Here is a 17,557-nt window from a genome sequence, read left to right on the forward strand (position 1 = left end):
GGAGCGAAGGGGGTTGCACAGGTGAAGATGGTTGGGAGTGAATGAGTTAACTACTGTTCATCCAAAATTGGACTTACGCTGGCTCTGGGTCCGTAAAGGCATGTTCAATAGCAGTTGAGACCCTCGAAAAGAAGAATGTCCCCGAACAGCCATCGAGTTTCCTACAATGGTAGTACAAAAATAAAACAAATTATCTTCACTAGAAACTAAGATAGGAAAAAGTTTGCGCTTAACCCTTTCATCCACAATTTTTTTTTTAATAATTAAAAAAAAAAAGTTTTTATTACATTCATACAGGACAGGCAACCTGCAGCCCAGGAGCCAATTTTGGCCCACGAAACAATATTTTCTAGCATCCAATATAGTACTTATTCATTTTGCCCGCACGTATTTTGCAATTATTTTAAATAGCTTAAATCTTAGGCCGCCATTGACGGCAATAAACGTCCAATCCATTTTAACTAGGAGGGGCTGGAATCGATCGCCCAGTTAAAATGGTATGGACGTCTATTGCTGTCTATGTGTTTTCAATAGGGATGTCCCGATCGCATATTTTTACACCCGAGTCCAAGTCACCTGATTTTGAGAATCTGTTAATACCGACAAAAAAGTTGTTTTTTGGTTTTTATTTTAACAGTTCCAAACATGTTGCAGTACTGTACTTTTTACAATACTTCCTCTTCTGCTTTTTTTCAGGAGTGTTGCAGAGTATAAAGGTATATATTTTATACCTTTTGGCAATGCCATTGTATTTCTGGATTATTTTGTTACTTTTTAGCCCTTTAAAAGTAAAAATATACGTAAATTAGGCCTGAATGTTATTGGAAAAAAATTACCTTTGCGATATTTATTGCCTAGGCTCCACACTTAATTTCTCCATTGGTTGCACTGGTGTGCCTAACTTTTTTTCGTAAGGGGCGCACCCACTTTTTCATCAACTTTAACGCTATACTTAATCACTCTCCATAATAATAATGATAATACATTTTATTTGAAGGCGCCTTTCTGGCACTCAAGGGGGGTGGGGCTGCCGCGCGGGTGCCGCCCCGAGGCCGTGGCCCTTCCCTGGCCGGCCGGGGTGGGGTGGTGTATGCGGCGGCCATAGTTCCCTCCCGGGTTGGCCCGGCCGGAGCCGCGTCTCCTTGTACCGGGGATGTGCCCCCTGGTGTTATACCGCGCACCCCTCCTGGCCCGGGGGAGGGTTGGGAGGGTGCGCCTCCATCCCCTTAGTCTGTCTCCGCCCCTGTTCGCCTCTCCGGACCGCGGCGCTTGCCACTGCCCTCCTGCCGGCGGGGTCGCCGGTGAGGCCTCTTGGGGACCGCGGGGCCTTGGGTGGGGTTTGCTGTCCCTTGCCGGTGGGGTGGACATCCCCCTGGAGCTTGGCGTAGTGCCTGTTCGTGGTGCGGAGTGGGTGCTCGGGCGGCGGGGAGGGCTGGGCGGTCGCGGGTGCGCCGGGGGTGGTCTGGGGCGGGGGTTGATCGGGGCCCTGGCGCTTCTCCTGCCCTGCGGCCTGTGGTTCTGGTGGACGGGGCCACGCCTACGGAAGCCTGCCTCTTAACTCACGCACTCCTCAATTTGCACTGTAAATATCTTTCACCCTGGCACCTACATACTCATTCATTTCTCCGGGGAGAGTTGGAACAGGGCAATACAGTCCCAGCCTGGCTCCCCGCTGATTTTAATGCATTACACACTAAGGTTGTGGGATGGATGGGACCTGTTGGGGCGGGGTGCTCACGGTTATTTCCTCACGGCAGGCCCCGCCATTCCTGCATCTTTTTCAACGCATCACACACATCATACTCCACGGGAGAGCTCCGGCAAAGGGCGGTGGGACGGGCGGCTGGGTAGAAATTCCATGCAGCGGTCCCACTGCCTCAAGCCGAGCTCTCCTATTTTAATGCATACATTGCACTACCCTCCCCACACAATCCCATCACGGTGCTGGGTAATGGCTGCCAGCCGGGAACCCGGCAGTCATAGTAATAGGGTGCTAGGTGGGTCCCACACTTTTTCTCTATGGCGTGGCTCCCGGGGCGTGGCCTCCACTCTGCCTGTGCTCCTGGCCGCGGGAGTTGCGGGAGGTCGGGGCTCCGATCTCATGCCGCCCCGCGGCGGCTCCTCAGCACTCTCCTGCTTCTGCCTTCCCCTTTCTTCTCTGCCTGGGTATCTGCCCTGCGCTCCTCCCCGGGTCGCTGGCTGGACGCCGGTGTATCGGCTTGATGTCACCTGCTCCGGCGGGGGACCCTGCTCTGCCCTGGACTTTGTTGGCTGCGGCTGTGGCTCGTGGGCCGGGTGGGTGGACTGGGGTGGGGACGGGCGTGAGGTTGGTGGTACGTCCCCATCCCTGAGGGCCGGTTGATGGGAGCGCGGGTGGCCCGGTGGACCACCCTAAATCCCGGGGGGTGACGATGGCTCCTTTGCTGGGCTGCAGGAGGAGGGATGGGCTGCGCTGCCAAAAAACGATAAAATCCTCATTGGGTTATCCTATCATTACTCCTCTGTGCCCGAGATTCAATTTTATTAGCGACCAGGCGAAGATTGAATTAAAGGCTGGCAATTAGATAAAGGTGTACCACGATTATGATAGCCTGTACCAACAAGTCTAGAGTTGTATGTCAAATGTCCGTCTGATTCTTTGCGGATGTGAGCATGCATGTGTGTGTTCAGCGGATCGCTCTACACTGTTGACATTCCCCCTGACAGCTGTGAACTTTTCACGATGCCACGACTGTCAGAGAGGTAGAGGGGGTAGGGCGAGAAAAGCCGCGTCACGGGTTTGGGATCTGTCCGTCTTTCCGTCTCTTTGTCCGCCAGCGTGCTACAAGAGCAGCGAGGTTTCTGCCTGTTCTCCAATCATCACCTGGTGATGCGTGATGAAGGTCAAGGCTGTCTGAAGGCGGGATGAAACCCACGTTAAGGTTCCACATGTGGACACAAACGCTACACGAGACATTAACATGGGTCATTGTTGACAGTTACAGCGTGTTCTACAGTATCGTGACGGCCGGGCTGCTTTTTGATTCTATTTCATTAATCCTGACTTATGAGGGAGGGTCTCAATACGGTGATAAAGATTTTATCTATGAAGCAGTGTTGTTTTTGGCAGCCCATTTAATTTTCATCTTCTTTTGGACAATAATACTGATACGTCCCAGTCATATTTTAGTCATCTCAAAATGTGTCTTGGTCTAGTTTTTGTTGACGAAAACTAATTTCGTCTAGTTTTAGCCAACGTTTACTAAAAATCTTTCCGCCTGTAAAATTTAAAAAGATTTACTCCAAATATAAATAAATAAACCTGCATTGTTTTCGTCAACGATGACGACAACGAAAATTGTTCGTCAACGAACAATTTTTTTCATGACGATGACGTCACAATGATGCGCTGAAAACGTGTCTTGGGAGACTAAAACATAACGAGATGGATGCCAGTTGTCGTCTGATGACACGAGAACGAGATGAAAATTCGCCATAGTTTTTTTGGGTGTCACTCATGTGATGTGCTGCGCCTTCCCCATGCCCCACACACACGCTTACTCACCAGTTCATTCCAGGCTCATTTTGTGAAACGTGTCAGGTGCTGCTTGGTAAGTTTTACTTATCTTGGTTAGATATGCCATGTTTCTTTAGACATTAAAAGTCTGTGTGGAGTGATCAGCACACACTATACTAACTTGTAGCGTTAGTATAGCGTTCACGTTAGCATTAGCATTTAGGGCAGTGACTCGGTGTCTTCTTAAACTCTTGAAAAACATTTTACATACAGTTTGTGCCGTCCAGGTTAGTTTAATTTATTGCAAATAATGTGCTGTTTTCCTGCTGAGTGTATAATCATCATGAAAATGGTGATTTCCTTGTAGACTCTGTGCCCATCTGTCATGTTCATTCGAAATTGTTGGAAACCTTTAATTTATTTATGTATTCATAGTATTCATTATGTGTTCATAGACGAAAACTTTTTGAGAAATGTCGACTAAAACTAGACGAAGGGGAACACATTTTGAAATGACTAAAATATGACTAAGTATTTTTGTCTAAAAGATGAAGACAAAAATTAAAATGGCTGCCAAAAACAACACTGAAATACACAAAGGTTTCCAACTATTTCGAATGAACAGACGAGCACATATTGTAGCGTCTACAAGGACAACGCCAACTTGCTGATTATATACAGTTGTGGTCAAAAGTTTACAGATTTGATCACTTTTTTCTGTTCACCCATAATAAAGTCATAAAAGAACCAAACTTCATGAATGTTTTTTGTGACAAAGAATCACTCTATCAGAGAAAAATCTGAATTGTAGAAATAACTGGAAACTCAAGAGAGCCATGACATTATTTTCTTCACAAGTGTATGTAAACTTTTGACCACAACTGTACTAGAGCTGAAACGAGTACTCGAGCAACTCGAGTAACTCGAGTTTAAAAACTGATCCGAGTAATTTTATTCACCTCGAGTAATCGTTTATTTTGACAGCTCTAAGCATCACGTTTTGCTAGGACTACTTTTAATGTGGGACAACGCACTGTCACGTGCGGAGAGGAAGAAGGGAAAAAAAAAAAAAAACTTACTGCAGCCGACAGCCGCCACAAACGACGCCGACGTTGCTAAATACTAGCCCGCACAATGCTACATTGGTAACAGGCAGCGTCTGGCGCGTCTCATTGAGATCACATGTATGTTGAACTAGATGAGCATTGACAGACTCGGCCGCGTCTGGGCAGCGTTTGTAAACAGCCGCCATCTTAAAGCAGTACAGCGCTAAGCGCTAATAAAGAGCGCTAATAAAGAGCGCTAAGCGCTAATAAATAAGATTAACGTTACTGTCGCTACTAGCTCACGGAACGTTAGCCCTGCGGAGGGCTAGGTTTCAATTAATTATGACCACTGTCGATGCGTGGCTAACGTGTCTTACATACAGGCTTTAACATAACATAGCATTGTGGAGTGATGAGGGTGTAAAATAAAAACGTAATCATGCTAACTATCAATTTTAGCTCAGTAGTCATTGCTGGATAAAACACCAAGTAGCACTGGTCCCTAATGTGCTCCAATACAGCCTGTATCATACATTTATTTTGAACACTGCAAAAACTCAAAATCCTATCAGGACTTACAGTTTAGACTAACTTAAAACTTAACTAGAACTTAAAAATGGCTTGACACAATGAGAAATTCAATTGAAACACGTGGGGAAAAAATCCTAGCTTTTAAGTGATGTGTGTTAGTGTTGTATCGGTCGCGAACGATTCGTTCTTTTTGAACGAATTGTTTTGGTGAACGAGACCGAACTAATCATCATCTGCACTGATTCGTTCTATGAAGGTGGTGCTTGTTCGCTGCGTGGGAGGGCGTTGAGCAAGCGGCAGCGTCTTCTGACATCGCACACGACCAATCAGACGCCAGCCTCATCGTGGGCAGGGGAGGGACCGGAAACAGAATCAGGGCGTTTGTCACTCACGTCCACGTGTGGCCAATAAGCAGCCAGCGTGCAGGCAGGGGGGCAAGACTGAGTTTTGTCACTTCCCGTTCAGTGACTCGGTCCTCCGGTTCCTGACCTAGCTTGCTGCTAACTTGATTTTCCAGTAATGACTATGCGGTGAATGAATCAGAAAATGAAAGGAAATGACTTTGTCACATATTTGTTAACGTGGAGCCTATCAAATGCTGCTCAAACAGACAAAAACACCACACAAATCTAGCGAGCATTGTTTAGAGTAGTACTTTTCTCAACAAACTCGTGACTGCCTATGACGACATACTATCAAATTTACAGTAATTTAAAACACGGGTAGCTACGAGGCAAGCAAAAGCTGAGCTGCGGTCGCGTGACGGCAGTGAAGCGGGCAGAGAACTGTCACTATATGGAGGCTTCATGGCAGCGATATTTACCTCATATGTGCACAGAAAAAAATATTTAGTATGATCACCATAATACTGATTTGCAATGAAACTGTATATACATGTCAATTTTTCCCCGAGTGTTTTATTTTATTTTTTTCGTGTCAGCGTGTCGGGTGTTGGTTGGTTTGACAAATTATGTCAATCCGTCCATCATGTGCTACTCAAGCGCCCAAAACAACGCACGCAGACACGGGAGATGTCGCAATATGTCTACATTTTTCTTAACAGACTAATGAGAGTAGAAAGGCGACATCGTAAAGAGCTAACAATTATTTCTCGTCAGCATTTGACGATCTGAGATGCGGGGACGACAGGGGAGCTGGACGGATTATTTTATTTATTAATACCAGTGCAAAAAAAACAATATGATCACCATAATACTGATTTGCAATGAAACTGTATATACATGTAATTTTTTTCCGAGTGTTTTTTTTTTTTTTTTCTTCGTGTCAGGTGTTGGTTGGTTTGACAAATTATGTCAATCCGTCCATCATGTGCTACTCAAGCGCCCAAAAACAAAGCACGCGGACACGGGAGATGTCGCAATATGTCTACATTTTTCTTAACAGACTAATGAGAGTAGAAAGGCGACATCGTAAAGAGCAAACAATTATTTCTCGTCAGCATTTGACGATCTGAGATGCGGGGACGACAGGGGAGCTGACCGGATTATTTTATTTATTAATACCAGTGCAAAAATTCAACACAATCATCTTAATACTAAAAAACAAAAATACAACAGAGCGAGATGTAAATATGATGTGTTGGTCGTTCCATATTCAGAAATTAAACTTTCGATGTATTTTTATTTTCGTGACAGCAAACATGCTGTATATGTATGTGTGATCAAGAACCTGCTAAAGAAAGTCCGTGCGCCCCCGCCCCCTACTCCCCTCACAAAAGGAAAATGTTTAACCGTGTCCTAAATCGAAATGCAAGCACGAGCCATGACTTTGAGCCCATAGAACTAGGACAGACGACGCGGAAGTTCTCCCTCGCTTTTGCAGCAGCAGGAGGGAGACGAGGCTGTCTGTGAAAGCAGAATGATACCGCCTGTCACTCATTTCTGAAACTACGACGAGTGGTCAATGTGGAAGAGAGGGAGGGACCAAGCAATGTCACTTCCCGTTCAGTTATACTGCGAAGCGGTCTTTGGTGATTCGTTCGGCAACGTCACTTCCCGTTCAGTAACCGAACGATTCGTTTGGGCGGGGAGGGAGATGAGGGGGGCGAACGATTCGTTGAACGATTTGTTTGAACGAATCTTTTTACTGAACGAACCGGAATGGATTCGTTTGCTCAAGTGAACGACAAATCTCGTCACTAATGTGTGTTATCAAGCGTAACGGCATTTTTAGGTAAGATATATATATATATATTAATAAGATCTAAAAGTTTTTTGAGTGAAAGCAGTGAATTAGTCTTTTTTTTTTTTTTTATTCTAGTTACACCTGAGATGCAATTGTTGGCTGTTTTCAACAATATACAACGAAAATAAAGACATTGATTGACTGAAAATGGTTCAAGATTAGATGAAATGTCTTGTTTTCTCATGTATATGTATAATTGCTCTTCACCTAAAAATATATTTGTTTTATCCGATTACTCGATTAATCGATAGAATTTTCAGTCGATTACTCGATTACTAAAATATTCGATAGCTGCAGCCCTAAACTGTACATACTCAGCAGGAAAACGGTACATTATTTTCAATTAATTATAGCCACCTGGACGCCAAAAACTGTATGTTAAAAACAAAGTTGTCTGAGAGTTTAGAGGACGCTCGCCGTTAGCATTAGCCTAATGCTAACGCAAATTCGATGCCAAACGCTACGAGTTACATTTAGTGTGTGATGAACACTCAGCATAGACCTTGCAAGGCTAAAGAAACATTGCATATTCTTTCTGGCCAAGAAAACAAATCTTACCGCGTGTGTAAGCCTGCATGGAGACTGGAGACAACACCAGAGGTGGGTAGTAACGCATTACATGTACTCCCTTAAAATTACTTGAGAAAAATGTACTTCTAAGAGTAGTTTTACAAAGGGATACTTTTTACTTTTACTTTAGTAGATTTGTGAAATAAAAACGCTACTCTTACTCTGCTACTTTGGGCCACATAAGAGTCATTACACGTAGCTGGTGTATTACCGGGGTAGCTCTACCGATTTCACCAATGAGACGTAGCAACAATAATCACATGACTCCATTATACCAATCATACGCAAGCTTGCTGTTCTATCTTCGCGCCAGCCTGTTCAATCATGTGGTGTCTTTAAAGCACTGTAAAAAAGTTGAGTATTTGATATAGAACGCTGCCCTCAACATTTCTCAAAAGCGCGGATTTTAACCTCTCTACCGGTTTTTGGCACCGATTGACCATGGAAAAGCCGAGATATTTTCCTTTTCATTTCAAAATAGTAATTATGAAGGAACTCTTCACTATTCAAACTAGCAACTATTTTTTTTTTGTATTTCTTTGGCTTAGTGTGGTTATGTAATGGGTTATTGTACAGTGTCATTACAATAACAGTCCACATAGATAACTGTGCTCAGAGAAAAATACGTTTGTTTAAAAAAGAAAAGAAAAAAAAAATCAAAAGTATAAGCAATTACTCACAATGTTACTCATTTTTTGAGTATTCCTTTCACTAGATACTTTTTTACTTGTACTTCAGTACATTTTTTGGACGACTACTTTTACTTTTACTTGAGTAATGTTATTAAGTATTATTATTAAGTAACGCTAGGCTCATTTGAGTGAAATTTTTGGCTACTCTGCCCACCTCTGTCCATAGGGGGGGCTTTCAATGCGCTCAGCACAGACCTTGTAAGGCTAAAGCAACATTTGCATATTCTCCCTAGCCAAGAAAACAAATCTTACCGTGTGTGCAAGCCTGCATGGAGACTGGAGAAGACACACTGGTGAGTCGGGGAGGGTAAGGCACAGCACTTCACATGAGTGACACTAACAGACACTGCTACGATGCAGGCTAACTACACATAAAATATCACCCATTGTGAACATGTGACGGAAACTATTGCGCATTTTCGTATCGGTCTTGTCTCGTCGGATAAAAACGAGCATTCATCTTGATATGTCTAAGGCTACGTCTACACTAGGACGGATAATTTTCTCCAGGATATTTTGCCGACTATTTTTATACTTGTCCACACTTCTTTAAGGTACGTTTAAGGGCCTCGCCGCTTCTGCAATGTAAACCTGCATTTGTGCAAACTACGCATGCGTAAAAAGGAGAAGCCTCATGTGTTACGTCATCGCCCGCGCGGATTCCCTTTGAACCGGAAACTCGTTTCTTGCCCGCGGCAAATTTCGAAATTACTACACCTTCTAGGGACTGACATTATTTTGTGATCACTGTTTTTTCCGTGATCGCAATTGAACGCGTCATGCAGGAGCAAAAGTGGGAGAGCACGCTCGGCTTTTACGAGCAGGAGCCGAGTTGCGATTGAAATAAATCTTTATAAAACAACGAAAGCCTGACATCATTACTTGGGATGTTACAATCGATGCTCAGTTGCGCTCTCACCACTTGGAAAATAACAAATAGAAGCATATGTTGTGGCGGTGGGTATATTTCCTGGAAGCTGCAACCAGGCTGCTTGTGCATAAAAGTGGCGATCCTGGTAGTGGCAACAGTTTTGACAGGCTGTCTTGAAAAAAAAAAAAAACTGATCGCGCGCCTCTTTGACTGTGGGTAATGTTTTCCGAAATTTCCAGGTTCGCGGTGAATCAGTAACAGGCACAGTTTTGCAAAATAGACAATGTTTATTGATTAGCAAGCAAACAAGTATCAACAAATGTCAACGATGACGCTAGATTTAAGTTTGTCAACCCCAGAATCCCCGCGATACCGTTACAGTAAAACGAAATGTCCCTTAACAATGAAAATCGCTTACCGTGAAGTCCGCCAGCGGGTCACGTACGGATCGCTTGGCTTTGTTCCTTTGCCGCCTTACTGGCGTGTGTTGGCTCCCCGCTCATTTGTCACGGTAAGCGATTTTCATTTCTAAGGGACATTTTGTTCTGCTGTAACGGTAACGTGGGGATTCTGGGGTTGACAAACTCAAATCTAGCGTCATAGTTGACATTTGTTGATACTTGTTTGCTTGCTCTTGTGGGATTGTAATCAATAAATCTAATTTATTCTGCATTTTCTAATCAATAAACATTGTCTATTTTGCAAAAGTGTGCCTGTTACTGATTCACCGCGAACCTAGAAATTTCGGAAAACAGGTACCACACAGGTCACTTTTCGGGGTTTAATTTTCCTCTATGCATTTTTATATACAGTACTTATGTTCGGTCGGCATTGAGTTGGGAGGGGCCAGCCCCGCAGCTGGCTGATGTGAGACAACTCGCGACACGAGCTCTGTAAAAAATGCTCATCTCCAATTCATCCGCAATAGGAGGACCCCAAATGGGGACTGAATTGTAGCATATTATTGAGACGTAGTTTGAAGGTTCAAGAAAAATGTGTGGAAAAGAAAAGAGCAGGAATGCCACGTCATGATCGTCCGCCTCCATTGTTTACATGCTATCATGCCGTACTAAAAACAGCGACGGCATGACGTCCCTTCCTGAATATCCCAACGTTGTACGGAGACAGCAGTCCATATTAAGCGGCGCGTAGGCGGCAGGTAACATTACATTATACATTAGTAGTCGTAGGGTTAGGGTTTAAGTAGGCTACGTCTACACTAGGACGGATAATGGCCTTAAAAGTAAAATTAGTTGGACTATACGGCATGTCGGCCACACTAGTATGCCTATTATCCGCATAAGTTGTTAGACGGATAACGTAGGCGGGTAATGTTACCCGCCCCCTATGCGCCGCCTAATATGGACTGCTGTCTACGTACAACATTCCGATAATCAGGAAGGGACGTCATGCCGTCGCTGTTTTTAGTGGGAAAAACCGAGCGTGCTCTCCCTTCAGTCTCGCTCCTCCGTGATGCGTTCAATTGTGATTATGAAAAAAACAGTGATCACAAAACAATGACAGTCTAGAATGTGTAGTAATTTCGAAATTTGCTGCGGGCAAGTAATGAGTTTCCGGTTCAGAGGTAAACCGCGCAGGCGATGACGTAACACATTAGGCTTCTCCTTTCTACGCATGCGTAGTTTGCGCAAATGCAGGCATACCTTGCAGAAGCGGCGGGGCCTTAAACACACCTTAAAAGAAGTGTGGACAGGTATAAAAATAGTCGGCAAAATACCCTGGAGAAAATGATCTGTCCTAGTATAGACGTAGCCTTAGTCTCCCAAAACACGTTTTTAGCTCGTTATCGTCTCGTCGTCATCATGAAACAAAGTGTTCGTTGACGAAATATTCTCGTTATCGTCATTGTTGACGAAAACAACACCGCTGTGAAAGATCAATTTCTTTGAATTACTGTATATTGTAATAGTACTGTATATTGTAATAGTATTTTTTTTGTAATGGTTACACTATTTTATTATTTAACCCTTTCAAGAACAGTGGTTACTGCAGTAGACATCTATTCAAAAGTTGACACTTAAGATCTTTAAAACAGAGCAAGTGACTATTTTTGGTCATTTAAAAAAAACGAAATATTAGCAATACAGTATTAATCCGTATGATTTAAAAAAATATATATATATTTATAATTATAAATCAATTTATAAATCAATACAATTAAAACAGTTAATAAAATGAATAAGAACAAACACAAAATCATGAAAATTAAGTTGCAGGATCTTTTAGATAGTATTTAGATAACTTTTAATGTGTACGTTTTAGAGTATTTAGGTCCCTTTTAAGTACATAGGTATTCATACAACATGTGGTTAGTATTATATTTGATTTAAGAGTATTTATGGTCTTGAAAATGCTGTAAAATGGCTGGTAATATGGGGTGGCTGCTCTGAAAATGAAGTACACTTGTACACGACCTCAATGCTCAACCACATCAATGTGTATTGTTATTGAAGTATTTACAGGCAAAACATTTTAATGCAGCCAGCACTTACCGTAAATGTTTTGTAGCACCGACATCTTACTGGCTGCAGGTTTTTTAGGAGGAGCTCGCACCTCTGTCCGCCTTTTTCTTATGTGAACGTGGTTGAAATCAGTTAACTCCATTCCGGGCTTGCCTTCAATGTGTTTGCGTGCGAGAAGCCTGGAGACACATGTGCACTAGCTAAAACATCAAAGTCTTTTTAATGGGCTGCACATTCACAGTATAACCTAAATATAAACAGAAACAATAGTTAAGACCTGTAATCTTTAAATGAAAAAAGAACAATAAAGATGTAAAACAACGGTGTCTTCTGGCTAGGACTCCTTCAAATGTGCCACTCACCTCCGCCAGGCCCGCTGAATGACCCCGGCCGCCTCGTGCCTCCTCCTTTGCTGCTCCCCTTCGTGTGCCCGTGTCGCGTTGCCGGCGGTGTGATGTTTTCTCGAAGGGCTTTTCGCGGTCAAAGATGAGCCGCTAACTCCAGAGTGATCTTTGACCTTGTGGTGTCTGCGCTTCGGGGAATCACTCTTTCTCAGCGGGGCGGTGGGAGAGACGTCCGTGGAAGGGGCGATTGTGAACAAGGGAGATCTTTGCTCCCTGATTTTGCGTGTGGAGGAAGGTCTGGGTGACGCTCGGCCGCTAGGAGACGGCGGCTCCTTCGGCCTGTTCGTCGTCGTGTCGCGTGATACTTGACTGTTGGGGCTCGGAGAGTCAGCTGGCTCAGCAGCTTTGCTCCTTGTGGACCTACTCCTATGGGCTGTGAGAAAACATTCTAATTATTTTTGTCTTTTTTTTTTTTGTCCTTTTAAACTGCTGGGAGGCGGATAATGCTAGATCTAAAAGCCATTTAAATCTTAAACAGTATTAATCTACCACTAGGGAGTTGGCTACACTCACTCTGTGGTTGTTCATATTGTGGTATTTATGTATAAAAATTAGGGCTGTCAAAATTATCGCGTTAACGGGCGTTAATTAATTTTTTAAATTAATGACGTTAAAATATTTGACGCAATTAACGCACCCGCTGGCATATTGCCTCAAACATTACAATGAGGCCGTTTATGGACATTAAGAGTGAAGAGAATGCCACCGGCCGCTTGGGGGCAGCGCCGTTCCATACTCATGTTATGTCTTCTAAACGTGGGAGAATTAGTAGTTGTGAGACGTTTATGCTGTATTCACAATGCAAATTGCTATTTGTGCTCCACACATATTTCGGTAAGTTTTCCTTCTTTTAGCGGCAATTATGTGTCTCTTGTTTTATTTTGGGTAAGATATGTACAGATACAGTGGTGAAAACAAGTATTTGATACACTGCCAATGGGTTTTGGCAGTGTATCAAATACTTGTTCTCCCCACTGTATATGTTATACAGTAAAGGCGAGTGGACACAGGCGCGCCGTTTATTGGCATAAGCTTCTCCTTCACAACAGACATAAGTATCGTTTAGTGAAAGCACAAAAAAAAATAATATTCCTATCTCTCAAAAAAAAAAAAAAAAAAAATTCTCAAAAAGAAAAGCACTTCAGTCTATAGTAATGAGGCCCTATTCTGACACACAGTTAAACAACAATGCTAAATAAACTGGCATTCCATATCAATTTAGCTATGCAAAATACACGTAAAACTTTTCACTCTATTTTTATTCTTCTTATTATTATATTAACTCTACTTTTGATTGAAAATTTTACAAATTTTATTAAAACGAAAACATGAAGAGGGCTTTTAATATAAAATTACTATAACTTGTGACTATAACATTTATCGTTTAAGAACTACAAGTCTTTCTATCCGTGGATCACTTTAACAGAATGAATGTTAATAATGCCATTTGTGGATTTATTGTTACAATAAACAAATACAGTACTGATGTACAGTATGTTGTATGTATATATCCGTCATGTGTCTTATCTTTCCATTCCAACAATAATTTACATAAAAATATGGCATATTTTAGAGATGGTTTGAATTGCGATTAATTGCGATTAATTACGATTAATTAATTTTTAAGCTGTAATTAACTCGATTAAAAATTTTAATCGTTTGATAGCCCTAATAAAAATGCAACTGAATAGAAGAGGATTTATGCCTAAAACTGCCTTAAACTGTCTCAAATGTTAAGGCGACAGGCAGACCAATAGAAATAGACAACGATCATGAGGTAGTATAGTAATATTATAAGTAATAGTATAGTACAGTAATAGTATTGCTGGAACATGATTAGTCATATACAGTGAAGAAAATAAGTATGGAGGAGTCTGACATTTTCATCGTAGGTGCATGTCCACTGTGAGAGGGATTATCTAAAAAGAAAAATCCAGAAATCACAACGCCTGATTTTTTAACCATTTAACATCGAACGTGTCGGTTGCTACACGTTTACGCATATCATCTTTGAAGCCTCGTCACGCTGTAATTTCGTCACCCACGTGCCGCTAGTTGGTCTCACTTGAAAGTACGGAAGTTGATGTCCACACCAGTTTTTATTTGAAGTCAATCGACTTAGTAAAACGGGAGATAATGTCATTTGAGTTTTATAGTTTTATTGCACTCATAAATATGCATTCAAACGCTGCATGGACCGTGTGTTTATCTCCATATTTCCATCATTTCTTGTCCTTTTTCAAAACCGAAAGCAGCACAAAAGACTACATATCCCAAGAGCCGTTGTGATGTCAAGAAGGACGAACCTAATGTGAACATTTTTAATAAATTGCCGAGCGAGGCGCCAACTAGGCCTGTCGCGATAACAAATTTTAGTGTGTGATAATTTATTTCATAAATTATTGCGATATGCGATATTATTGCACCCCCTCAATTTAAACGCAATAAATGTTTACTCTTAAATTCAAAAATACTTTTTAAGAAATCACAACTAAAAACAATAGACCATGCCTCCTTTAGGTAAAAGACAACAATATTAATACTGCACCGAAACACAGAATAAATAAAATGTTTTTTTTAAGAAAAAAAAAAAAAAATCCACTTAATAATTTAAGCATCTAGACAAATGAAGACTTTTCCCCTCATAGCTTCTGCTATGGCGTTCCATGTGTAATACAGTGGTACCTCTACATACGAAGTTAATTCGTTCCAGGAGCTTGTTTGTAAGTCGAAATGGTCGTATGTCGAGCAGGATTTTCCCATAAGAATACATTATAATTCCATTCATCCGTTCCACAGCCCATAAACCCACACTACATCCTTAATAAATACTGCTGTTACTATTGCAAATAGCAATCACAAAGAGCAAAACAAATAAAATATGAATAAAAATCAGAATAAAAATAATATAATAATAGCAAAAATATTAATGATACAGTACAGTACCTGTAATAATGTAACGAATCGGGTTCTACTGTGGTGGACTTTTTTTGCTGTACCTGAACGCACCGCGGAGCTGACAGCGAGCAGGAGAGCGCTATTTTACTTTCTGTTTCGATCCTGGCGTCAACAGCAGTGGACACTCGGCGAGTTGATGGAATAAATGATTAGAAACCTGACGAAGCTGGCGATTTCTTTGGCGATGTTGCCACAATATAAACTGTCACCTTAACTTATAAAGACTGGCGAACGGAGGAGTCTGTCAAACACCGGCTGAGATCGATATTCTACGGCCCTATTGTCGACCCAGTTCATGGATGCAGACATATTATATATTTGCTATCATTTACATCTTCATTTCAATGGTAAGAGTCACATTTTCTTTTTTTTTCTCCACCTGCACTAAACTTAAACTGCACTAAACTAAAAAATAAATAATCCGACGGGCTCTGGCACGCCGGAGATGGTCCTCAGTCAATCTGGAGCATTTACGCAGCCGGTAGGCTATACGTTGAACAATAGGATATAATGGGAACAAATTGGCTCCGGCGCTATTTTTTTATTTTATTTTATTTTTTAACCATATTTTTTGCCGGACCCAGAACGAAAATGCATTTTGCGTAGTTGGTAACAAGGAAGCCGAACTTTTAACAGCACGTCAGCCGCACGCGCGCACGCACGTGCACGGGAGGTGATAAATCGCAGCGGAAAAATTACCGCCTGCATTTTTATTTACTGTGCGATAAATGGAATTATTGCATATTGCGACAGGCTTAGCGCCAACTAAGGAAAAGGAGGCATGTGAAGCAAGCAACGGCCGGCTGGATTGAGCGAGCGACTTTGTGGCCCTGTGTCGGCGCCCGGGTGGCGTCTATGCTCATCTGCGTGGCTGTTGCTTGCCTGGTGGGGCTCGCGTGACCCTGGATGTGATTGGGCGCGCTCGGGCAGGGGGTCCCGGTGCCGGGATTGGCGATGGGACGGCGTAGGGTCGGTCGCCAACGGGCTTACACTCACAAGGGATTCACACGATTACTGGGTTCTAGATCACAGAGATGATTTGTGTACACTCTACCCCTTTCTATCACTTAGCTTACAGACTCCCCCACCTCCTTCCCCCTCTTTCCTTGGTCAACAGGCCCCCCACATGGTGTCAACCGGAAATACATTTAGCTGACGATAGCACCAACATATTAGTAGTCAGTGTAGTTAGGCGTTCAATGTATTTTTTGTTGTTGTGTTTTTCTTTCTACTCTTGTGTTTCTTTTCTTCTGTTCCCCCATAACCCGTCCTGTTCGCTGCTTTGTTATAATAAACGAGGTATGTTGAATGATCACAATGGGAGTATGTCAGACTCTCAATGTGAAACATTAAAACTGTTCGTACTATCCGGGCACTTAGACTTCGATTCTCCGTGTCAAACTGCTGAACAGCACAGGTTTAAAAAAAAAAAAAAAAAAAGAACGGGGAGCAAAAATCCCAGAAGCACACGGGGGGGACCTAGTGAATGACCTACAGAGAGCTGGGACCACAGTAAATCCTGCACTGCCAGACATGCAAATTCGGCCAAAATAGGCAATGTATTTGTGTGATACAGCTGCAAATACTGTAAGTATTTGAACCCCTGTCTATCAGCTTGAATTCTGACCCTAAAAGACCTGTTAGTCCACCGATTAAAAGTCCACATTCACTCCATGTATTATCCTGAATCAGATGCACTTGTTTGAGGTCAAAAGCTGCATAAAGACACCTGTCCACCCCATAAATCAGTAAGAGTCAAACTTGTAATATGGCCAAGACCAAAGAGCTGTGCAAAGACACCGGAGACAAAATTGTACACCTCTACAAGGCTGGAAAGGGCTACGGAACAATTACAAAGCAGCTTGGTGAAAAAAGGTCCACTGTTGGATAAATCATTAGAAAATGGAAAAAGCTAAACATGACGGTCAATCTCAATCGGAGTTGAGCCCCATGTAAGATATAATCTTGTGAGGTCTCAATGATCCTAAAAAGGTGAAGAATCAGCCCAGAACTACACGACAGGAGTTGGTCCACTGTTTCCAAGGTTACGGTTGGTAATACACTAAGACGTCATGGTTTGAAATAATGCATGGCACTGAAGGTTCCCTGCTTAAACCAGCACATATCAAGGCCTGCCTTAAGTTTGCCTATGACCATTTGGATGATGCAAAGGAGTCATGGGAGCAAGTTTTGTGGTCAGATGAGCGCAAAATAGAACTTTTTGATCGTAATTCCACTAACCATGCTTGGAGGAAGAAGAATGATGAGTACTATCCCAAGAACACGATCCCTACTTTAAAG

The 17,557-nt window shown here is 42.4% G+C and overlaps 1 protein-coding gene across 2 annotated transcripts in view; it reads right to left on the reverse strand.

Moving 5' to 3' along the window:
- invs (inversin) overlaps positions 1 to 17,557 on the reverse strand; it is a 110,921-nt gene that overhangs the window by 6,892 nt on the left and 86,472 nt on the right. For both annotated transcript variants that reach the window (XM_057835504.1, XM_057835503.1), the window contains 3 exons: positions 12,257 to 12,671; positions 11,925 to 12,073; positions 78 to 161 (listed from right to left, as the gene is read on the reverse strand). In XM_057835504.1, the coding sequence (XP_057691487.1) occupies positions 78 to 161; positions 11,925 to 12,073; positions 12,257 to 12,671 (648 nt within the window). The remainder of the gene's footprint in view (positions 1 to 77; positions 162 to 11,924; positions 12,074 to 12,256; positions 12,672 to 17,557) is intronic.

This window comes from Corythoichthys intestinalis, chromosome 4, assembly GCF_030265065.1.
Source record: "Corythoichthys intestinalis isolate RoL2023-P3 chromosome 4, ASM3026506v1, whole genome shotgun sequence".
Classification (NCBI taxonomy): domain Eukaryota; kingdom Metazoa; phylum Chordata; class Actinopteri; order Syngnathiformes; family Syngnathidae; genus Corythoichthys; species Corythoichthys intestinalis.